The sequence below is a fragment of the Chelonia mydas genome, chromosome 9 (assembly GCF_015237465.2).
Source record: "Chelonia mydas isolate rCheMyd1 chromosome 9, rCheMyd1.pri.v2, whole genome shotgun sequence".
Taxonomy (NCBI): domain Eukaryota; kingdom Metazoa; phylum Chordata; order Testudines; family Cheloniidae; genus Chelonia; species Chelonia mydas.
The window spans coordinates 31,586,668-31,611,681 of NC_057855.1; the positions used below are offsets into that span (position 1 = coordinate 31,586,668).

Consider the following 25,014-nt stretch of genomic DNA (forward strand, 5'->3'; position numbering starts at 1 on the left):
AGGGTTAGAGCATGGTCTATTTTGAAGTGTGACAGTAATTGTTAATGATTTTTGTTTCCTCACGGCATTCATTAGTTGATATACCTCAGCAAGGGGCTGATGTTTATGGATTCTAAGTTTTGCCATTTACATTGAAAAACATTTTCTAACTCAACATTCATTTATTGTCAAAGTGTGATGCATGCTTGATTTTCTTCTGCTCTGTGATATTAACATGCATACATATTTCATACTTACTATAAGTCTCATATGTAGTTATATTACTGCCAGGACTAAAACCCAGAAAGACTGTGAAAAATTCTTTACTGCATAACTATCATGGCTCCCTGAGAAAAGCCTCTAAAAATACAGCTCTAATGAGGAGCTGTCTAGAGTTAAGTGCACTCAGCCTGAAAAAAAGCCAACCAATGGCACTGTAATTATATAATCAGGTCTGCAAAGCTGGCAGTAGTAAGTCTTAATTATTCTAGAAAATGTGTAAAGTTTCTAAGTGAGGTTAGTAATTTAAGTGTATCGCTTCAGCTATAGTATGGCTTCTTGATGCTGAACTACTTCAGGAGATGCCATGTAGCATTTTGTTTCAAGAAATACAAGCTTTAAAAAAAATCACAAGTCTATATTATTTGAAGGGAGTTTTATGCCTGAGAATGATCACTAGTTGAGTTGCCAAGAGGAAATATTTCCTTACAGAATGACTCTTCCAAATGACAAGTTTGATGGACTGAGACAAATTGTCCTTTATGATTATTTACATTATACCTTCAAGAGAATTGGCTTTCTGTGGTTCTGTACAAAAACACAGTTTTGTTTGTGAATTGTCCTTCAATAAAGCTCAGTTAGTAACCACTATTCATTAAACTTATTTTGAAAATGACTCTTCTAAATTTAAAATTTAATTATTTGTAATAATTCCAGAAAACAGAACAGTTGGATGTTATTTCCCCCACATGTAATGTTTTGGAGTTAGAATAATAAAAAAGACAAATTTAACAAAATCAAATTTCCTTAGAAGTACAGGTCTGTCAGTCTCAGGGATCAGTGAAAAGGAAGTCTCTTCTAATCTTTTTCTCCATTTTTCACTTCCCCAGGCAGCAGCCACATATATGAGTGACCCGTATGTCTAAAATTCCAGAGTTAAGATAGGTTTCAGAGTAGCAGCCGTGTTAGTCTGTATCCACAAAAAGAACAGGAGTACTTGTGGCACCTTAGAGACTAACAAATTTATTTGAGCATAAGCTTTTGTGGGCTACAGATGTCTTCTGTCAGTTACTGTAGTTACAATTCCTTAGTTGCCTGGCAGTACCAGGAATTAATGGTGAAATCCTGGCCCTGTTGAAATGATTGGGAATTTTGTCATTGATTTCAATGGAGCTAGGATTTCATCCTGCATATTCGGTTAACTTCATTTTTCTCCAACCGCTATGATTGGCTTCAGGTCTAGCGTTTGGGGCTTTAATTTACAACTTTCTGAGAATAAAGACATTTTTCAGCCATATGGTCAAAGGTCCATCATTGTAGCATAACTAAAAACAGTAGTACTATAAAAAGTGTCTGATGTTGTTAACAAAGAGCTTTGCACATGCTGGGCCAGGTTCTCCATTAATATCCAAACCCTTCATGTTGCTCAGGTGGTGCAAAGGGATCAGGTTTGGCTATAGTTGGGCAGCAGAAAGTTTCCCTGGTATTCATAATGATACTGCTCTGTACCTGCAAGTTACATCTTATAACTTTACATGAAGACAAAAACGTATTGTTGCTTTGCAATAGCTCAGTGACAATGTTTTTATGCTATAAATAAATGTGAAGAACTTGGTAGCAATTAGAGCAGGGGACTGAGGGTTAATAATCTTGCTTTGTATTTGTGCCTCAGTCATTGCTGTGTCCTTGACCTCATTACCTGGGGCCTGATCCAACACCTGTTCACCTCAGTGAAAATTAATATAGTCCTCCTCTTAACCCTTCATTACTCTTTTTATCTATCTATCTATAAAGTGGCACAGTATCTACCTTACAGGGCAGTGTGAGTTTCCATTAATATTTGTAGGTGCTTTGAGGGTCCTTAGTGACTAGTGCTATAAAAGTGCAAAATGTTTCAGGAAAAGTATCCCCATATAAAGGCGAGTTTTCTAATAAATGGAATGTGTTGGTTTTCTGATGGTGAAGCATTTTCTTAAATAAGTGGGCCTAACCCCAGACAAGAGGCAGTCTGGTCCATGATGGATTCAACAAATGCTTGTTTAGACATGTTCTTATTAGGGCTGTCAAGCAATTAAAAAAATTAACCACGATTAATCATGCTGTTAAACAATAGAATACCATTTATTTTAAATATTTTTGGATGTTTACTACATTTTCAAATATATTAATTTCAATTACAACACAGAATACAAAGTGCACAGTGCTCACTTTATATTTATTTTTTATTGTAAATATTTGCACTGTAAAAACCAAAAAAATTGTATTTTTCAATTCACCTCAAACAAGTACTGTAGTGCAATCTCTTTATCATGAAAGTTGAACTTACAAATGTAGAATGATTTCCAAAAAATACTGCATTCAAAAATAAAACAATGTAAAACTTTAGAGCCTACAAGTCCACTCAGTCCTACCTCTTGGTCAGCCAGTCACTCAGATGAACAAAGTTGGTTACAATTTATAGGAGATAATGCTGCCTGCTTCTTGTTTACAATGTCACCTGAAAGTAAGAACAGGCGTGTGACAGGTTGGATCACAGAAACCCCTTTGGGACTGCCACCTGATGTGCCTAGACTACCTCTGAGCCCCTTTTCCCTGCCAGCTTGGGACTTCAGTATCTTGCCTTGTTTGAGCCAGACATGCTTGCCTGCTGCAAACACAGATCCAACTCTGAACCACGTCCCCCACAAGCTGCAGGCTTAACTGAAAACAGCTTAAGAAGTGCTCCTGTCTCTCCAGCACTCAGATACCCAGCTCCCAATGGGGTCCAAACCCCAAATAAATCCATTTTATATAAAGCTTATAAAGGGTAAACTCATAAATTGTTCGCCCTCTATAACACTGATAGAGAGATATGCACAGTTGTTTGTCGCCCCAGTTATTAATACATACTCTGGGTTAATTAATAAGTAAAAAGTGATTTTATTAAATACAAAAAGAACGACTTAAGAGGTTCCAAGTAATAACAGACAGAACAAAGTGAATTACCAAGCAAAATAAAATAAAACATGCAAGTCTAAGCCTAATACAGTAAGAAAACTGAATACAGATAAAATCTCACCCTCAGAGATGTTTCAATAAGCTTCTTTCACAGACTGGATGCCTTCCTATCTGGGCCCAATCCTTTCCCCTGGTACAGTCCTTGTTCCAGCTCAGATGGTAGCTAGGGGATTTTTCATGACTGCAGGCCCCTCAGTTTTGCTTCACCCCCTTATATATCTTTTGCACAAGGCGGGAATCCTTTGTCCCTCTCTGGGTATCCACCCCTCCTTCTAAATGGAACAGCACCAGTTTAAAGGTGGATTCCAGTTCAGGTGACATGATCACATGTCACTGTAAGACTTCATTACCCACTTGCCAGCACACAGGTATACAGGAAGACTCACAAGTAAACAGAGCCATTTACAACTAATTGTCCTGGTTAATGGGAGCCAACAAGATTCCAAGCAACCATTAATAGCCCACACTTTGCATAATTACAATAGGACCTCAGAGTTAGTTTTCATATTTCTAGTTTCAGATACAAGAATGATACATTTATACAGATAGGATGAACACACTCAATAGATTATGAACTTTGTAACGATACCTTACAAGAGACCTTTTGCATGAAGCATATTCCAGTTACATTATATTGACACTTATTAGCATATTTTCATAACATCATATGGAGTACTCCGTCACAAGGCATTCACATGGCACTGTTGTAGCTGGTGTTGCAAGATATTTACGTGCCAGATGCGCTAAATATTCATATGTCCCTTCATGCTTCAACCACCATTCCAGAGGACATGCGTCCATGATGATGATGGGTTCTGCTCGATAACAATCCAAAGCAGTGCGGACTGATGCATGTTCATTTTCATCATCTGAGTCAGATGCCACCAGCAGAAGGTTGATTTTTCTTTTTTGGTGGTTTGAGTTCTGTAGTTTCCGAATCAGAGAGTTGCTCTTTTAAGACTTCTAAAAGCATGCTCCATACCTCATCCATCTCAGATTTTGGACAGCACTTCAGATTCTTAAACCTTGGGTCGAGTGCTGTAGCTATTTTTAGAAATCTCACATCGGTACCATCTTTGCATTTTGTCAAATCTGCTGTGAAAGTGTTCTTAAAATTAACATGTGCTGGGTCATCATCCTAGACCGCTATAAGATTAAATATATGCAGAATGCGAGTAAAACAGAGCAGGAGACATACAATTCTCTCAAGAAGTATAGTTACAGATTTAATTGATGCATTATTTTTGTGATGAGCATCATCAGCATGGAAGCATGTCCTCTGGATTGGTGGCCGAAGCATGGAAGGGGCATATGAATATTTAGCATATCTGGCATGTAAATACCTTGCAACACCAGCTACAGAAGTGCCATGCAAACACCTGTTTTCACTTTCAGGTTACAGTGTAAACAAGAAGCAGGCAGCAGTATCTCCCATCAATGTAAACAAACTTGTTTGTCTTAGCGATTGGGAGAATAAGAAGTAGGACTGAGTGGGTTTTAAGGTTTTACACTGTTTAGTTTTTGAGTGCAGTTATGTAACCAAAAAAATCTGCATTTGTAAGTTACACTTTCACGATAAAGAGATTGCACTTCAGTACTTGTATGAGATGAACTGAAAAATACTATTTCTTTTGTTTCATTTTTACAGTGCATATATTTGTAATAAAAAATAATAATATAAAGTGAGCACTATGCACTTTGTATTCTGTGTCATAATTGAAACCAATATTAAAAATGTAGAAAAACATCCAAAATATTTTAAAAATTTCAATTGGTATTCTATTGTTATAAGTGTGATTAATCACAATACATTTTTTAAATTGAGATAAATTTTTTTGAGTTAATCGTGTGAGTTAACTGTGATTAATTGACAGCCCTAGTTTTTATGTATACTGAGATCAGCTGCCACAGGATAAGAGGGAAGGTTCTCTCATGGATTGGTAACTGGTTAAAAGATAGGAAACAAAGGGTAGGTATACATAGTCAGTTTGAAGAATGGAGAGAGGTATGTAATGGTGCCCCCCAGGGACCAGTCCTATTCAACATATTCAGAAATGATCTGGTAAACAGTGGGGTGGCAAAATGTGCAGATGATACAAAATTACTAAAGATAGTTAAGACCCAGGCAGACTGCGAAGAGCTACAAAAGGATCTCTCAAAACTGTGTGACTGGGCAACAAAATGGAAGATTAAATTTAATGTTGATAAATGCAAAGTAATGCTCATTGGAAAGCATAATCCCAACTATACATATAAAATGATGGGGGTCTAAATTAGCTGTTACCACTCAAGAAAGAGATCTTGGAGTCATTGTGGATAGTTGTTCTTCGAGAGATGTCCCTATGGGTGCTCCACTTCAGGTCAAGGTGCGTCCCAGCACCTTTGATTGGAGATTTCTACAGCAGTACCCCTGCGGGCTGTACCCGCACTGTGCCTACCTCTCGAGCTGTCAGTGTTTGAACAGTGGATGCACAGCCCAGGCTCCTCAGTTCCTTCTTTACTGTCCCCGGCAAGAGACGGAGTTCAGCAGTGCTCTTTGAGATTAGCTAGTTAGTTTGTTTCTCAGTTTAGTTAGATAGTTTTTAGTCATTAGAGTTACTATTTAGATAAGTTACATTAACTGTTACACTTTAAAAAAAAAAAAAAAAAACCTCCACGGTTACGGACATGCCCAGGCTTCACGAGATGCGCCTCCTGTAATGATGCCATCCCCATCTTGGACGGGCATTCACAGTGTGTACACTGTTTGGGGGAGTCTCATGTACTCCAAAATGAGTCCACTGTACCAAATTGAAAGCGTGGACCCGCAAGGACAGGGAGCTCAGACTTAAAATGCTGCTCCTGGAAAACTGTCTCAGACCTGCATCTGACCCTGGCCAGCAAACCTCTGTGACACCCTCCAGAGGCAAAGCAAAGGCAAAAAAATGGCCAGCTTCCTCCCCCTCAGGAGCTGTTCCTCAGGGAAAAAGTTAAAAGCAGCTCTCCTGTCTCTGGTAATTCCCGCTCCATGGCTCAGTACCTTTCACGTGGCAGGCACCTCAGGCACCGACAGTGAGTCGGCTGCCTCACTACATGGTGCCAAGGCTCAGGGATTTCAGTTGCCCACCTCTTTCAGCTCTTCTATGCCCACCTCTGTCAGTACGGTGCCAAGAGCTGCTGCGGTGCTGAGAATACAAGAGGTGGCTGCGGCACCGTCCTTTGATCTTGTGGTGCCGCTTTTGCAGCTGCCGCTCTCGGCAGCGAGCCTCCAGCCTCCTTTGCAGTGCCTGCCTCAGGGGCACCTACTGTACGGAGCCAGCTTGCACCCCCGGGACACCCTTCGGTGCATCAGCAGATGTCCCAGCAGACTCTGCCTCCATCAGCTACACCGGCATCAACTCCTGTTCAGTCAGCTCCACCGCAGTTTTTACAGCCAGAGGAATTAAGGGTGTCCCATGCTCCTGACTCTCCTCTTCTCGGCACCAGTCTCTCACAGAGACCTTTAGCACCCTACCTTCAGTACTCCCCTACCACTTCAAGCCCCTCCAATGAAGTGTGGGAGAGGAGGAGGAGGAAGAGGAAGATGATGCCCAGATGTTTTCCTCTCAATACTCTCCCCAGATTCAGTTACCTACAATTGGGAGATGCATTACAGCACGATCTCCATATCCTCATGGCTATCCACACTGGTACAACAATCCCTGGATGGGACCACCTATGTCCCCCCACGCCGGGGCAATGACCACACTGGGATCCATGGACCTATACCACACCACACTCAGGTGTTCCTGGAGGAAAGCTGTCAGACCCTCCCCACTGCCGGCTTACACTGAAATCCAAGTAAGACCTGAAGTGGCTGCCACCCCTACAGAGGACACTGTCCCGCACACCTCCTCTACAGCGATAACACCACAAGATGCCATGATACCCCCACCACCTCCCATTACTGATGAGCTCGCTCGCTTTCAAGAATTGTTTCAGAGAGTAGCAGAAGAGCTCAAGATTACCCTGGAGGAGGTACCTGAAACACAGCACGAGCTTACCGACATCCTGCAAGTTATGACCTCCTCCAAAATAGCCCTACCAATTAATGGGGCCATTATGGAACCTGCTAAAACTATGTGGCAGACCCCAGCCACAATAACACCCATTAGCAAGAGACTGGACCGCAAATATTTTGTCCCATCTAAGGGTTCTGAGTTTCTATTTACGCACCCCTCACCTAATTTGCTAGTGGTCAATGCGGCCAATCAGAAAAACAAATACCAACGCTTCTGGTCCACTCCATCGGACAAAGATAACAAGAGACTGGACTCCTTCGGCCACAAAGTGTGTTCTTCTTCCACTTTGCAATTTAAAGTAGCGAACTATCCAGCGCTCTTAGCAAAATATGACCACAAAAATGGTGCTAAGGTAATGCAATTTATTGAGGATGTGTCGGAGGATAAACTACAACAATTTAAATCAGTGGTGTCTGAGGGCCAATTGATCTCCTGCACAGCTCTTCAAGCCACCCTCAATGCTGCAGACACAGTGGCCAGATCCACAGCCACGGCCGTCGTCATGCAGCAGGCCTCATGGTTTGCTTCTTCCTCCTTTCTGAAGGAGATACAGAATATGGTTGAAGATTTCCCCTTCGATGGAGACAAGCTCTTCGCCTCTATGACCAGTGAGGTCCTTCACTCCATGAAGGACTCATGTGCCACACTCCAATCCTTAGGCATCCAAACACCTGCCTCAAAGAAGAGACAATATAGATATCAGCCATACCAACGACCGCGTTACCATACCTTTGTGCAACATACACCTTTAAGACAAGATGATATGCAACAACAACAATGACATAGGCCCAGGAACCAACGACGTTGCTCTCCGCAAACAATAGTGACCTACCCTCCTAACCCAAATAAACAAATTTGAAGTCTTGGTCGAGAGTATAGAAAACCTTGCACCCTCTCCCCGCCAACTCCAACCAACCATTTCTTTGGACACCGTTTGTGTCTGTTCCTGGCCGACTGGAAAACCATCACTATGGACAGATGGGTCCTGGAAATTATCAGATTGGGTTATGCCATCCCCTTCCTCTCCTTACCTCCCCCCCACCCTCCGACCCTGTCCCTCTTCAGGGACCCCTCTCATGAACAGTTGCTCTGTCAGGAGGTACAACACCTCATACATCTCGGAACAATAGAGGAGGTACTTCCTCAACTCAGAGGGAAAGGGTTTTACTCCCACTACTTCTTGATGGAAAAGAAAAACGGCGGTTGGCACCCTATCCTCAATCTTCGACGTTGGAACAAGTTCGTCAAGAAACAGAAATTCCGGATGGTTACTCTCCCAATGATAATTCCGACGCTGGAGCAAGAGATTGGTTTTCAACCCTCGACCTCCAAGACGCATATTTCCATGTCTCTATCTACTCTGCCCATCGACGTTTCCTCAGGTTTGCTTTGGGAGCGCAACACTACCAATATAGAGTCCTCCCATTTGGCCTCTCCACCACACCATGTGTCTTCTCCAAGGTGCTAGCAGTTGTAATAGCATATCTCAGGAAAAAAGGAATCCTCATATTTCCTTACCTGGACGATTGTCTCCTCAAGTCTCCCACTCAGTTAGAAGTGAACCACGCAACTCTTGCAACCCTTCACTGCTTCCGCACTTTGGGACTGCAAATAAGCAAAACCTACCCAACAAATCAACTTCATCGGTGCCCACCTCAATTCCACCATCGGTCTTGCATCTCTCCCCCAGGACAGATTCCACACATTGGGCAACCTTATTACCCAGATACGTGCCAGCCCACAGACTACAGTCTGAGACTCCCTACAGTTCTTAGGACATATGGCTACTTACACATTTGTTGTCGCAAATGCTTGCCTGTACATGCAATGCCTTCAGGATTGGCTAGCCATGGTATACAAACCAAACAAGCACAGGCTAAACAAGTTACTAACTATGCCCCAGAAAGTCAAGGACTCGCTTCTGTGGTGGACCTCTCCCATCAACCTCTGCACCAGGATTCACTTCTGACAAGATCCCCCTTCAATTACCATCCCCACAGATGCATTCCTCAGGGAGCACACATCGGCCACCTCACCACTCAGGGTCTCTGGGCCGCTTCGGAAACCAAGCTTCACATAAATTTGCTAAAGCTCCGGGCCGTACACAATGCCTGCCTCCATTTCCTCCCATCATCCAAAACCACCGAATTTGAATCATGACCGACAACATCGCATGCATGTTTTATGTCAACAGACAGGGGGGAGCCCAGTCTCACAGAGGTGGTAAAACTTTGGAACTGATGCCTTCAACACAATATCCATATTTCCGCCTCATACCTGCCAGGTTCTCAGAATACCACCGCAGACTAGCTCAGCTGATAGTTCCCCATACAGCATGAGTGGGAACTCAACGACACCATTCTTTCCAACATTTCCCAGACCTGGGGTTATCCCCAACTGGATGTATTTGCCACAGCAACAAACAAAAAATGCCCGACATTCTGCTCCAGAACAGACCTGGGGAAACACTCACGGGGAGACGCCTTTATGCTCCCATTGTCTGAAACTCTTATGTATGCGTTACCGCCAATGCCTCTATTGCACAGCGTAATTCAGAAGATACGAACAGACAGAGCCAACATCATTCTCATAGCCTGAGTGTGGCCCAGACAACCGTGGTACCCCTTCCTCCTGCGCATGTCGGTCAAACCACCCATTCCCTTTCCCCCACTCAGCAACCTCCTATCACAATGCTGAGGACAACTATTTTACCCCGACGTACGTCTCCACCTGAGGACTTGGCTGATCAATGGTTCTCTAATGTGGAGTTAACATGTTCGGACCAAGTGCACTCTGTCTTGCTACACAGCAGAACATACAACATGTGCACTACCTAGCTGCATAAATGGAAATGGTTCACATCTTGGTGCGCTGACAAACAGACCTCTCCAGTTTCTGCTTCACTCCCACTGATACTGGATTACCTGTTACACCTTAAAACATCTGGCCTTTCTACGAGCTCACTCGAGCTCCACCTCATGGCAATCATCGCCTTCCACCATAAGATTGACAATGTTACGGTCTTTGCCCATCCAATCACCAAAAGGTTCCTGAAGGGTATCCAGACGTTATACTCAGACGTGAAACCGCCTGCTGCACCTTGGGATTTACACCGTGTCCTCAAAACCCTGATGGCTAAACCCTTTGAACTGATGGCTACCTGCTCCCTTCCTCATAGCAATCACATCTGCCAAACGAGTAGGAGAAATGGGGGCGCTTATGGCAGACCCTCCGTATACCCCGTTCTTCCACGGTAAGCAGGGCCGGCTCCAGGCACCAGCACACCAAGCAGGTGCCTGGGGCGGCAAATGTAAAGGGGGTGGAAGGAGGTCGGGCTCTGGGGTGGCAATCCGTCCTCAGTGGTAGCGGGAATTCGGCGGCCGCTCCATCACAGCTCGCTTGGCGGAAATTCGGCGGCGGGGGCGCAACTCTTCTTCGGCAGCTGCACCATCACTCTGCCTCTGTGTTCAGCAGCAAGGTTTTTTGTTTTGTTTTTTTTTGCTGCTTGGGGCGGCAAAAACGCTGGAGCCAGCACGGATGATAAGGTCACACGCCGCACGCATCCAAAGTTCTTACCTTAGATACACTCTTCCTTTCACCTCAATGAACCTATACACCTCCCAACATTTTCCCCAAAACCTCACGCTAACGCCTTTGAAACAGCAATGCACACTCTTGATGTTCGCAGAGCATTATCCTTTTACCTGGATAGAACAAAACCGTTTAGAAAACCCCCAGACTTTTTGTCTCTACTACTCAGCGCCCACAGGGAAATGCTATCTCTACACAGAGACTTTCCCAATGGATTGCTGACTGCATACGCCTTTGTTACCAACTCAGGCAAATACAACCTCCTATATCAATTAGGACACACTCTACCAGAGCTGTCTCCACCTCCACGGCCTTTCTCCGTAATGTCCCACTGTCTGACATATGCAAGGCAGCTACCTGGGCATCGAACCTTACCTTTGCTAATCACTACGCTTTCATCCACACTGCAGCGTCCGACACCAGATTGGGTAGAGCTGTCTTGTCAACAGCCTTCTTGCCTCATCCAAAGTCCCAACCATCCTAAGGGATACTGCTTTTCAGTCACCTGAGGTGGAGCACCCACACTCGAAGAAGAAGAGGAAGTTACTCACCCTGTGCAGTAACTGACGTTCTTTGAGATGAGTGTCCCTGTGGGTGCTCCACTACCCGCCCTCCACCCCTGTACTTTGGAATTCGTAACACACTCCGTTGTAGAGAAGGAACTGAGAAGCCCGGGCTGTGCACGTGCTGTTCAAACACTGACAGCTTGAGAGGCAGGCACAGCACGTGTGCAGCCCGTAGGGCTACTGCTGTAGAAATCTCCGATCGAAGGCACTGGGACGCACCTTGACCTGAAGTGGAGCACCCGCAGGGACACTCAGCTCGAAGAACGTCAGTTACTGCACAGAGTGAGTAACCTCCTCTTCTCTGAAAACATCCACTCAGTGTGCAGTGGCAGTCAAAAAAGCAAACAGAATGCTGGGAATAATTAAGAAAGGGATAGTTAATAGGACAGAAAATATCATGTTGCCTCTATATAAATCCATGCTACGCCCACATCTTGAATACTGTGTACAGATGTGGTCGCCCCATCTCTAAAAAGATATATTGGAATTGGAAATGGTTCAGAAAAGAGCAACAAAAATGATTAGGGGTTTGGAACGGCTTCCATATGAGGGGAGATTAATAAGACTGGGACTTTTCAGCTTGGAAGAGAGATGGCTAAGGGGAGATATGATTGAGGTCTATAAAATCATAACTGGTGTAAAGAAAGTAGATAAGGAAATGTTGTTTACTACTTCTCATAACACAAGAACTAGGGGTCACCAAATGAAATTAATAGGCAGCAGGTTTAAAACAAATAAAAGGAAGTATTTCTTCATACAACGCACAGTCAACCTGTGGAACTCCTTGCCAGAGGATGTTGTGAAGGCCAAGACCATAACAGGGTTCAAAAAAGAACTAGATAAATTCATGGAGGATAGATCCATCAATGGCATCCCTAGCCTCTGTTTGCCAGAAGCTGGGAATGAGCGACAGGGGATGGATCACTTGATGATTACCTGGTCTCTTCATTCCCTCTGGGGCACCTGGCACAGGCCACTGTCAGAAGACAGGATACTGGGCTAGATGGACCTTTGGTCTGACCTAGGAGGGCCATTCTTATGTTCTTATGCTTCTGATCAGTAGCATCATGCATTTTGAAGGCAGGCTCCAAAGTTGCTGGTTGCAGTCTAAGTCAGTGTTCGGATTTGGTAAGATAGTCCAGTGCATGCTATATCTTCTGGAGTTTACCATAAGCAAGTTTATAGTACATTTTATGGTGCTTATCATAATATCTTAAAGGCCAAAATTAGATGGTTCTTCATAACCATATATCTATTGTGTATTAAAACATAGTTCAAGGTAAGGTATTCCAGTATTCCATCTCTTCATTTTAAATGGCAAAATAACTGATGTAAGACACAAGCCTCGTGCTAGAGAGAATATATGCATTAAAAACTTAGGACAAGTCAAAAGATGAGATTAGAGTGCATGCATAAATTACATCAGTGCTTCAGTAAAGCGAAGAGCCTCCGATGGGCTGATCCTGCACCTATTGAAGTCAATGGCAGTTCTCCCATTGACTTCAGGGATGCGGGATTGACTCTGCAGAACTGAATTACTGTAACTTATTCACACTGGACAGTAGGAAAATAGAATTTTGTAAGGTTGCTCTATACTGGTGTTTCTGATGGACACATTTATAACATTAATGTACTATATCCCCTGCTCCTCTGTTGAAAAGCCAGGTGCTGTGGAGCAGTGAGGGTGCAGGAAGTGAATAGACTCAAAGGACAGTAATGAAAATATTAGCTTTATGAAAGAGGGGTTACATTTTGAAGCTGCCTTCAATAATTACATGAGGCAGAGCTCATTAACCAATTGTTACAAATAACGTAAAACCACTAACAGAACTGATGCATTTCAGGAGTACATTAGTATTAGTATTGGATCCTCATGTGTTTGCAGACATTTTACTTTCTATCTTATATTGCACTCTAGCAATCCACTATAACCTTGCACCTGATTATGTCTTACAAATCACTATACCATACTATAAATTGTACTTGTGGCACCTTAGAGACTAACCAATTTATTTGAGCATAAGCTTTCGTGAGCTACAGCTCACTTCATCGGATGCATACTGTGGAAAATACAAAAGATGTTCTTATACATACAAACCATGAAAAAATGGGTGTTTACCACTACAAAAGGTTTTCTCTCCCCCCAACCCCACTTTCCTGCTGGTAATAGCTTATCTAAAGTGATCACTCTCCTTCCAATGTGTATGATAATCAAGTTGGGCCATTTCCAGCACAAATCCAGGTCCCCCCCCCGCACACACTTTAGATAAGCTGTTGCCAGCAGGAGAGTGGGGTTGGGGGGAGACCTTTTGTAGTGGTAAACACCCATTTTTTCATGGTTTGTATGTATAAGAACATCTTCTGTATTTTCCACAGTATGCATCCGATGAAGTGAGCTGTAGCTCACAAAAGCTTATGCTCAAATAAATTGGTTAGTCTCTAAGGTGCCACAAGTACTCCTTTTCTTTTTGCGAATACAGACTAACACGGCTGTTACTCTGAAACCTGATACTATAAATTGAGATTATACTGAAAACCTGCAATTTAGTAGGATCTTTTTCAGTAATCATAATTTTTTTGTAAACAGTGTGTTCCCAGTAAGTAGCAAAGTCTAGTACAAACAATAGCAACAGTGTCCCTAGGCAGTTAAGCTAATACAATGGAAAAGATTCTTCTCCTGCTAGCCAGCAGTGTAATCTTATTATAAGTAACTAGTATCACCTGTGCAGTATTAATATAATTCAAATGAGAAGATGATGTGATGTGCAGAGATAGGTCAAATATCCCTCAGATGGTTATTTTTACTCCTAGTGTTTTGCAATCAGAGCATAGCTTTTACATAGTGAATACTCAGGGTTCTTGTAATTCCACTGCTCTGTGCCAACTTTGTGGCAAAAGAACAAATTCTGTGCAACGCCAGAATCAGCTCTTAGATGCAGAATTCCAAATAACCAGAAAGTGAGTGTGTGTGTATGTCTTAGTGTGTGTTTTAAACCCACAATTAACTGAAGTCATATACTTGTGCAATGGAGATACTCACAGGTTTTATTTTAAGGGTCTAATTAGGAATATTAAGAACGGCCACTTAAGGCTTATAAAAAACAAAACATCTATCAGATTTGTTGTGAGTGGTAGGGAGGCAGGCAGAATAATTTTGTAAGATTTACTTTTCAAGTCCATTTCTTATCTTCGTCATCCCACAAGAATATTTTTGTTTCTATTTTGTTTCCCATTCCTACTCTTCCCTTGTGACCCTTCTTTTGTATGTAAAATGCACATTAACAATTATTAATGAAAATCAAATGAATGTCTCCAAAAAGTGCAAAAGAAGGTAGGAGGGGGGAAAGGAGAAGGCACTGCTGCCACCCAGTACACTACAGGATATGCCGTGGCAGCAAAAAACAGTCACAGACGCTCTGATGGAATTACAGTAGTACCCTGAGGTAATCAGCATTGGGGCCCCATTCTGGTAGGTGCTATACAGACACCACTGATGAAATGGCAACTATTTAATGGAGGTATTTGCAATCATATGTATTAAATTTATACATTACATTTAAACACCACAACAAAACGCAGTGGGCTGTGCGGAGATTTGGAGGCATATACCCAATTATTGAAAAAAAGCTAAACCCATAGAAGGCAATAATACTTGAACTTTTCCTTTACTTACTATTCTATTTTTCCAGGAGTTTCAGAATCCAGTATTGAATTCAATTTCTCCATCCTTTCAAAAATGAGTAGATTTTTCATTTGAGTTTGAAAAAAAGACTTTTTCCCATATTAGCCAGTTACCAAGGACTTTTGAAATAAGTTTCCCTCCTTTTCATTTGTCATTATTGCTCTTTTTCCATGGTGCTGCTGTGAAGTAAAAGCTGAATTTAACAACACTCATTTTGAGATTAGTTTTAGAAATATGGGATTTATGATTAATTGTATGATAAAACAGAAAGAGCTGGGTGATGAACTTATCTCCGATCCAAGCATGAGTATCTGAAATGTGAGCAAACACCACCAAAAAATGAGTTGCATTTAGCCTTGATTTATTCTTTTCCCCATCCTAAGCAGCCCCCTTGAAACCAGTGGTACTGCATGGGTGTAAGGCCCCTATTAAGGTATCCCTTATACACATGCTTAACATTATGCTCAAGAGTAGTCCCTCTGAAGCCTATCTTCAGAATAGGGACTGGGAGTGGCTGGTTCATTACAGAAGCAGCTTTGCCTCTCCTGGAATTGACACCTCCTCATCTGTTGTTGGGAGTGGACTACATCCACTCTGATTGAATTGGCCCTGTCAACACTGGTTCTCCACTTGTGAGGTAACTCTCTTCTCCTCATTTGTCAGTATATTTATGTCTGCATCTGTAATTTTCACTCCATGCATCTGAAGAAGTGGGGTTTTTACCCACAAAAGCTTATGCTCAAATAAATCTGTTAGTCTTTAAGGTGCCACCGGACTCCTTGTTGTTTTTATGGATACAGACTAACACGGCTACCCCCGATACTATCTTCAGAATATTTGTTAGCAGAGTGTCAGTGTGAAGGGAATGGCACTAGTCATGTGCATAAAGTAACACGTGCATAAATCTTTGCAGGATCAGGCCTAACTTTCAATCAGTGACTGATATATTAAACTGCTTTTATATTTATGTTTCCAGTTAAATTTTGCTTGAGTGAGTCTCCTGAAAGAGTCTCCCATAACAATGAAAATTACTGTCACCTACTGAAAATAATACTGTAGCTCTTCAGAGCACTATGGCTAGAGCGCAGGGCTGTGACTCAGACCTGGGTTCTATTTCTGCCAGTGCCACTGGCCTGCTAGGTGACCTTGGGCAACTTTAATCACCTCTGTGATCACCCAACTCAGTTTCCCTGTTTGTAAAATGGGGATAATGATACTTGCCTGCTTTGAGATCCACTGCTAAGTATTTAGTCATTTTGTACTATGCATGTTACAAAAACTTCCTGGTTTAAAGGCATACAACCAAAGTATTTTCTTCTGTTTCAGGCCCATTATATCTGAACGAAACGAGTTGCTCATTCAGTTCTTGTCTGATTTAAGTTTAACTGCTGATGGCTTTATTGGTCACTATAAATTCAGAGCCAAAAAGTTACCCACAACCACAGCTCCAGCTACGACCACTCCCCCTGCAACAGCAAGTAAGTTGTACTGGTTTTGTTTATTTTATATTGAAGAAGAATTCACTCCAGGAGAAGGAAAGATGAAGGGAAACTGTAGTAAAAAACATGTGAAAAAGCAGAACTTGGTTTTGTGGTTTGTTTATATTAAAAATGTTGAGGGAGTGGATGAAAATTAATGCACCCAGGGGAGTCACTAGAATCCATTTAACATAATTAATGAAAACTCCTCCAATCTAGAGTTTCCTGTGCCTGTAACTGTCACAGGTGAAAAAAATGTTAGCTCAGAAAGTCTGAAGTAGCATTTCCCACATTTGCTCGTTTTTCTGGCAGTTAGCTAACATGTACCTTTCACCATGGTAATCACATAGTGCAATTCAAGACTGATTTCTTATTTATGCTTAATACAATTCTGGTTACTCTTCTGAAAATTGTTTCGGTTTAGACTTCTGAGGAAACCATTAAATCGTTTCAGGATGAGTTTGTACGTAAAAATTGACCATACTTGTCTCTGTTTGTCCAGTTGGTGAGATCTAACAAATGGTGCAGATGCCAACTGAATTCTCATTAGACCCTACTGGCAACATCACAGCAATGTTTTATCTTTCAGGTTAGGTTTGCACAAAAGATTGTGGTGGTGTTTTGTAAAAGAAATATGCAATACTGAAAAATGAGAGCACCCCCTTTATACTTGCCTAAACATAGACAAAGTGTCTAAGATCAGTGGGAAGTTTCCCATATGCTTCACCAAAAACACCTCATTGCTGTGATTCTGAAGGGCTTCACGCTTGCAATCTTCATATGCTGAATATGAGAGATTAAACGTATAACAGCAGCAGCATACGCACAAATAATTTATGATGTTTTTACAGCACTTGGGTTTATTTGTACTTAAAACAGATCAAATTGTCATGATAAAGACTTCAGAAGGGTTGTCAGAGATGTGGTGCTGAAAATACATAATGAAAAGCTGTTAAAAATAGTCTTTGGGAGAAAACAAACATTTTAAAAATTGAAATAATGAACTATAAAAAATAATTTTGACATGACAGTGGCGAGAACCCAAGTAACAATTAATGCAGTTCTTCCTCAACATAAAGTTCTCTTTTTTAAGTTGTTACTTCCCATATTTGCCAGTCCCTAAGCTTGTCAGCTGTCCGATATTGCACCGTTTACATCAAGGGGCCCATTCATCTATTTTGGTAGCTTTTTTTTTTTGTAACCTTTATTAATTTGTTCTAAGCTTTTTAAACCAGTCCTTGTGGCACCATTGATGTTAAAAATAAAACCAGCCCACTAGTGATCTCACAGAGTATGTAGCAGACTCAGAGTTGACCACAAAGGAGAGCTTGTTGGGAAGAGACAAACAGGAAGAACTCTCTATTTGTGATCTGCTCTCCATGGCTTAGACCTGTATGACCAAAAACAACTTTCCACAGTTTAAACGTTTGGTGAATGACTGAATGGCATGTGGAGAAACATTGTGGATGTTTTGTTGGTATCAGAAGCCTTAGTAATAACAGGCATTTATTATCTTGCAAATCAAAATAGTTCAAGTCTGCATTAGACTTGTTAAACCATTAGTGACTGTTTAACTTTTAGCAGGTACTTTCATGAACCGTCATGTTTAGTTATATACATTTACAGTACCATTATTATTAGGATTATTGTATAATGGCAAAGTACTGAAAAACCATGAAGTTTTCAAAGGATTAAAAGTAGGTCAGTGACTATCAATTAAATGTTTCACATAATGCTGCATAATGAGGTGTTTTTTTTTTAACTTCACTGTATAGGTCAAATCATGTTGCTTTTACAGTATAGCTACAGATAAAATTGATACCGCTTAAAGGTTTAATTAAATACAGCCAGACCCTCTCCAGTTCATGCTTTGCTAAATTGCAACATTTCTCATCCACAAAAGCATCTTCCCACTTCTCATATGCTGTGGTGAGGTCTAGTACCAACCAGATTTTATTATTTTTACAAAATGTACAGTACTACTAGATATACTACACTTACTAGTATACCTTGAAGTATTATCATGAATGCACACTAAGTCATAGTTGACAAAATATTTTGTGATGCATTCACCCAGTCTTTAATATGCATTTCACGCATATTCTCTAAATAGACAAAAGGAACAAAGAGGGAGAAAGGAAGTACTGTTTTACAGATGGGTAACTGAGGCACAGAAGGTTTAAGCGACTTATCCAAAGATATTGGCAGGGCGAGGAAATGGAACCCATATCATCTGATTCGCAGTGCAGTACAGTACTTTAACTGCAAGATTATCTTTTGTGTCTGAAGGAGGCTGTCTAGTTATAACTATAACGTTGTGTCTCAGTGATGGTATTTTAAAAGTATACTGTTAAGACTGCATGGCAGTGGGTAAGAATACAAGGAGATAATTTGAATGCATGTCTCAGATCACATTACATTGTCAAATATAAATGTTATTGCAAATTGTTACTATAAATAAAAAAAGAGAAACTGTGCATTAAAAGAACATGAACAGTGATATATTGTAAACCCACAAAATTAAGACTATTCAGCAATAAAGCTGCCATCATTTTAATGCCATCTTGGCATCCCTATTTACTCCAACACACACACACACACACCACTTAACATTTATACTTGAATGCATAGACACAATAGGGATTAATTAAGGCTGTACTTGCATATTTCATGACTTCGCAACCAAATATTTCCTAAAAAACGCATGCCTTATAGACAGGTTTTAGTTGTACCCCTGACAGTTTATTGCGTGCAGTTTTGTAACCTCACAAACCAAGTGGACAGCTGAAATCTCTATATTTATAGTATGCATTCTGGATTGTACAAGGCGTTTTCAATTCTGTTCAGTTAACATGGCCATTGAAACAGATAAGTGAAGACAACATGTGTATAATAAAAAAGATCCAATAAAGATTGGGTGAGGAAGTTGGAAGAAGACGAATATTGAAATCATCTTCAGGCAATTCATCCCTTGGAATCCCAAATCTAGTTTTGCAGATTGAAAACGCCAGAAAGAATCTTGAAAATATTATTTAGAATGTTTTAATACACTCAATATCAATTTTACTCATTTACGTTTTTGTCCTATAAAAAAAGCTTTGAAACCTACAGTTGCCCTTTGCCAGCAAAAATGTAGAAGGAATGGGACTCTTGAGAGCCATTACTGTTCAAGTAACTTTGGTAAGAACAACAAAGTTTATTTCTTTATAATTATTGACTTGGGACTATGTGTTTAGTCTCTGAGGAATTACAGAGAATGTAGTTGTAAATTGCTATTAGTATGCAAAGAAATGTTTTCATATCATCATACTCTCTCTCTCTCTCTTACGTATCTGTGACTCAATACGTTCCTGGAGCTGTTTTGAAGTAAAGACAGTGAATGTGTATCAGAAACAAACATACTTTCTCAGTCTAAACACAAATGACTACACAGAAGGTGAACTGTTGCTATATGAAAGTGTCGATTCAGGTACTGTACTGGCATGCTGTCTTGCTGGAACAGCCTGTATATATTTTATTCACAATGATATGTTTGTTGTACGTACTTGCATTACTCACTATTCCATAATTCAGTTTGTAGATGTTCAAAATATTTTTTTAAATAACCTAAGGCGAAATATGGAGAAGCTGTGAAAGCCTATGAGCCATAGTTTTCTTATTCAGATATAAATCACTGGTGATTAAATGATGTTTTACTGTATTTGCACAGTACTATCAGTCAGTGACTTTGTTTAGTTACCTTCCGAGGTGATTCCCCCATATTACTGTTGGAAGCCTCTTTTTAAATCTCACTCTCTTCTACTGCTATTGAAACCTCATGTTGTAGCCACCATCCTCTCTGCCAAAGAAAGTTGCCCACAGTAGCCTTTCGAGCTAATCCAGTGATCATATTGCTAATTGGCTTTCCTCTAATACACTGGGTGAAGCTTTGTGCCACTTTGCCATAGCAAAACAGCCCTAAAGACAGCAGATCTGGGGGCCCTGGAAAAATCCTCTATCACAGGTGAATCCTTAGATAGCATAGGGCCATAATGTAATGTCTTATGCCACTTCCCTTCCTGTCTGCCAGCATAGAGAGGTGGCTGCTGGTGCAAATTAGAGAAGCCTTCAGGTTTCTCTAATTTGCCCTCAATGCAGATTGGCTCACAATCAGAGGGACCTGAAAATGGCCTTAAACTACGTTGTTTGCTCCCCTTATTGAGCTGTGCAGCCCATGATCTGGGTCAAAGGCTTTTTTGGCCATTGGGTGACACAATGCAAGGCACTTTCCTTCTATCCCATAGGGCAAGTGAACAGCTTTTAATACTTCACCCAGCTTTTGATAATCTGAAGTTTCAGTTCCTCTTTAAAATAAGATGTTTGGGTATGTGATCTAGGGTTTGAATTAATGCAGAAGTTTTTAATTTTGCTGGCTTTGACACCCTTGGAAAATAAGAGCAATTTCTTTTTTTATATGTATTGTATACCTGTAATATTTGGTAGCTGATCTTTAGAAGTATGTTTTCTTAGTCTCCATTAATGTAATATCTATAGTCCTATTGTGATGAGACTGCATCACATATAACTGCAAGAAGTTCTAAATTAAAAGAATACATTATATAATTTCACAAATGTTTGATCTGAAATGTTGGTTACACCAATGTTTAAACTATTCAGTCAGCATGTATTAGATCATTCAAGATCTCATTCGAAGGTGAACTGCAAAGGAGAAAAATGGTTGTACCATTTATTGTTCCTTTCATAATTATGGCCTAAAGTTTGCTTCTGCTTGTTTCTTTACATTAGGAATATTAGGTCATGACTTTTTCTTGCTGAGGACTCTTTGGAGGATTAGAAAACAAGAGTTAGGATAGTGACATTATATAGGCTTAAATTTAAGTGGCAGTCTTTGAATTACTAAAGTTAGTGGAGTTCCATATGTATAAAACCAGTGTGAGATGAGAGTCAGGTCCTAAAATTCACCATTGCCTTTTGACACTGAAGAAAACTGCAGTTCTGCTTTCAGCCTATTGTCATGTCACTATCCCACTCCATTTCTCCAGTCTTCCAAAGAGCTCTCGAGCAAAAACAGGGATGACAAGACCTGATATTTCTATTGGGGGAGGAAGGGGGAAAATCATCCAAAAGAATGTACTAAACTTTAGAGGTTGTCTTTATGTATCTTAAAGAGTAAATAAAAAGGGCACTTTTTTCTTGCTTTGCAGTTCACCTTCTAAAGAAAAGTGTAGGTGTTTTGTACAGCCTAGCAGTTTCACAATTCAATCATCAGGTAGGAGGTTCTTCTTACTATAAATATTCTAAAATATGTCTGAAAATAAACAGGTTTGATTTTCTGTTTTTCAGAGATCCTAAATACCCACAAGTTCCGTTGACATCAGTGGGATCTGTGGGCATTCAGCATCTCTGAAAAAAGGTCAAATATTTTTTATTGGGCATGTGAGCTTAATGGTGCCCCTTCTTCCTCAAAAAGGAGACATGGGCGATGCAGGAGCCCAGTGTAAGACAATTAAATAATAATGGGTGTAAGAGTTTCCAACTATTTTAAAAATCAAAAAGAAAAAAATAAAAGGTTAATAAAGTCTTATCTCCTGTGATATACAGGAAGTCAGATGAGATGATATGATGGTGGGTCCCTTCTTTAAAAAAAATAACTAACATCATAGAGTTTAAGTATCAAAACTTAGAATTGGATTTCCAAGTTGTTGGTGTTTTCTGGAAACAGTTCTATTTTTGACAGACCTCAATATGACCACCAAAATTTACCAATAACGAGTGACCCATTCGAAGTGCTGGGATTTTTGCAATGTTGCAACCTCATTTTGGTGGCTGATAACGTATTTCTGTTACCTTCTTACCCTTTGGAAATAAGCAAGAGTTAAAAGGGCATCCATCAAGTCTGACAGATCAAAAATTTAACCTACTATAAAAATAAACATGATACTGAAAACTAAATATATTCTTTCTTCTAGTAATAACTGGAACTGTTATCACAGCAGTCCCACGGGGCGGCAGCTTACATGCAACAATATCAATCATAAATGTATATAAGGAAGGAAATTTAGCAATCCAGCAAGCAGGCAAGAATATGAGTGCCAAGATCATTGTTGTTTGTAAGCAGTGCCCTCTCATCAGGAGAGGTAAGTAAACAAGAGAAATAACTGCTTTAGGTTTCTGTAAAACTTTGCTCACCATTGCTTCCGTTTTCATAGCTCTTCTAACAATTTTAATTAGTCAGCTAATGTATCAGAATAACTAATTTCAAGAAAAAAATATCTATATAATGCATTTTTACAGTTGTTTTCAGAATCACTTGACCTACATGACAGACTTCATAGATAAACATCTACTTGATTGTAAAACCTAGGCATAGACTTTAAATCCGATACGTGTTGTAGGTGAAACAATTCTTACAACTTCATTGATGCAGTGGTTCAGTATCATGATTTTAATAAAATCAACAGGAACTTGTTTTGGTGTTCCCAAATAAAGCTTAGCTGGATTTCAGTTTTGGATTTAGGTGTTTGGGAGCCTGTTTTCACATGCAGTGATTTAGAGGGGGTAAATGCAAAGAGGTTAAACCTAAGAGTACTCAATACGACAACCAAGAGCACATTTGAAAGCATGATGACCTCTCCTCCTCCATAGCTGTTTTGTGCTAATTTACCTAATACCTCCCTACCTCAACTATCTTACAGGCAGTCTAATAGTAATACACCCACTTGATATCTGATGGGAAGTAACATCACTATAGCTATACCAAACAAAATTCTGTATCAAGCATGTCAACCAAGGCAACATCCAATAAAATGTAATCAAGATGGCAAGTGTATCATTATTAGAAATGCTTAGACAAGGTTTCATAGTAACAAGAAATTGAGAACAGACCTCAACTCAGCCTCCTGAGTAAACTGTAGTAAAAGCAACAAAGAAACCAAAAATGGAACCAGAACAGGGAAAAATCACAATTTAACTAGAGTATAAAGCAAAACACTCAGTATGCCACTGGTATTTCCAACATGTATCCAAAATGGCCAGCACCAAAGAAGAAATCCTAGTCAGAAATTAATTTTTGCTTTTATCTTTTGCTGCCTGGAATCTGGATATCTGGGAGATATAACAAAATGTCCTTGATGGAGTAAACTGATTCCCTTTAAACAGGCATAGTGGCAGATTAGCCACAGGGTCCATGCCCAGGGGCCTCCACCAACCAGGGGTGGAAGCCCAGAGTCCCTGCCTGCCTGGCGGCCAGGGAAGGGAAGGGAAAGCCTCTGCCCCCCAACCCCAGTCTGTGGCAGCAATGCTGGGTGGGCAGGGAAATCCCCCTCCCCCCCCAGTGCCCTCCAATCCCATCCCTGGCAGAAGCTGTGGGATGGGGAAAGCCCAAGTGCCCCACAACCATCCCTGGCAGAAGCTGCGGGGCGCAGGTAAGCCACCATGCCCAACCCCATTCTCCAGCCGAAGTGCCAGGCAGGAGAAGCCCCAGCGCCCCAACGCTGGTCCCCCACAGTAGCGCAGGGGGTGGCGGGGGAAGCCCCAGCACCTGGACCCCCGCTGTGGCCCTGGGACTGGAGGATACTTGTGACAACTGGCTTTTAAAATCATACCTGTCCAAGTATATGAGCTTATTAGACAAATTTACACTGGATGAGACACATTCTTCTCTAGCTAAGAATCAAACTAGCTGAGTTAGGACTGAAATTACATAAAGTGGTTTTCAGAGGACAGATTACCCAATTTGTAGCCAAAACCTACTTTTTAACAGAAAGTGGGGGATGCACCTTTTATGCAATGTATGCAGCACTACCTGTGTAAATAGAGCCCACAAGAATATAACTATTCTTTCCAAGTTATGTTTAGAAAGAGATTTGTCTTACCTCACCTTCCTTTCTGTAGGTCTAAACTACATCATCATGGGCCAGCTAGAAGAAGATGGCAGAGGTAAAGTCCTGCCCAACAACTTTATCATGAGTTTCAAGACTAAGAACCAAAAGATCCTGAACACCTTGAAAAACAAACGATGTTAAAATGTGAATTCTTTACTTGCATTCTGTCATCTCCCTGTGAGGAACAATTTTCATACAGTAAAAAATCAGGAAGATAAAACTGACCATAACCAAAAAGATCTTGTCAGTTTACTGTCCCTTACATATAACCATGTAACTGGCACTGTCAATGAAATAAATATATAGAGGAGAATAGATCCCAAATTTTAAACTGCAAGATTTGCAGCATAACCATCTGATCTGAAGCATACCAAATTCTGACTCCTTTGAAGCTGTTAATTTATACTTGTCTCAGAAGGATTTTTTTAGGAATGAGTTATGTGCAGATGTAAAATAAGAATAAGTGCAATATTTATAGTAATTCATTTTAACTTAGCTTTTTCTTCTAAAGTTGTTTTATTATATGGGTTCTTGCATTATTATCTATGCTTAATAAAAATTTTAAAACCTCACGATACA

The 25,014-nt window shown here is 40.7% G+C and overlaps 1 protein-coding gene across 4 annotated transcripts in view; it reads left to right on the forward strand.

The window, feature by feature from the left end:
- PCOLCE2 (procollagen C-endopeptidase enhancer 2) overlaps window positions 1–25,014 on the forward strand; it is a 45,497-nt gene extending 20,483 nt beyond the window's left edge. Inside the window, exons 6-10 of one of the 4 annotated variants that reach the window (XM_043522831.1) lie at window positions 16,401–16,552; window positions 19,649–19,732; window positions 19,896–20,021; window positions 21,757–21,821; window positions 22,522–22,630. In XM_043522831.1, the coding sequence (XP_043378766.1) occupies window positions 16,401–16,552; window positions 19,649–19,732; window positions 19,896–20,021; window positions 21,757–21,821; window positions 22,522–22,524 (430 nt within the window). In that variant the 3' untranslated portion in view covers window positions 22,525–22,630. Of the gene's footprint in view, window positions 1–16,400; window positions 16,553–19,648; window positions 19,733–19,895; window positions 20,022–21,756; window positions 21,822–22,521; window positions 22,690–24,445 lie in introns of those variants that run through there. The other 3 variants (XM_043522830.1, XM_043522833.1, XM_037909646.2) reach the window with 3 other exon arrangements.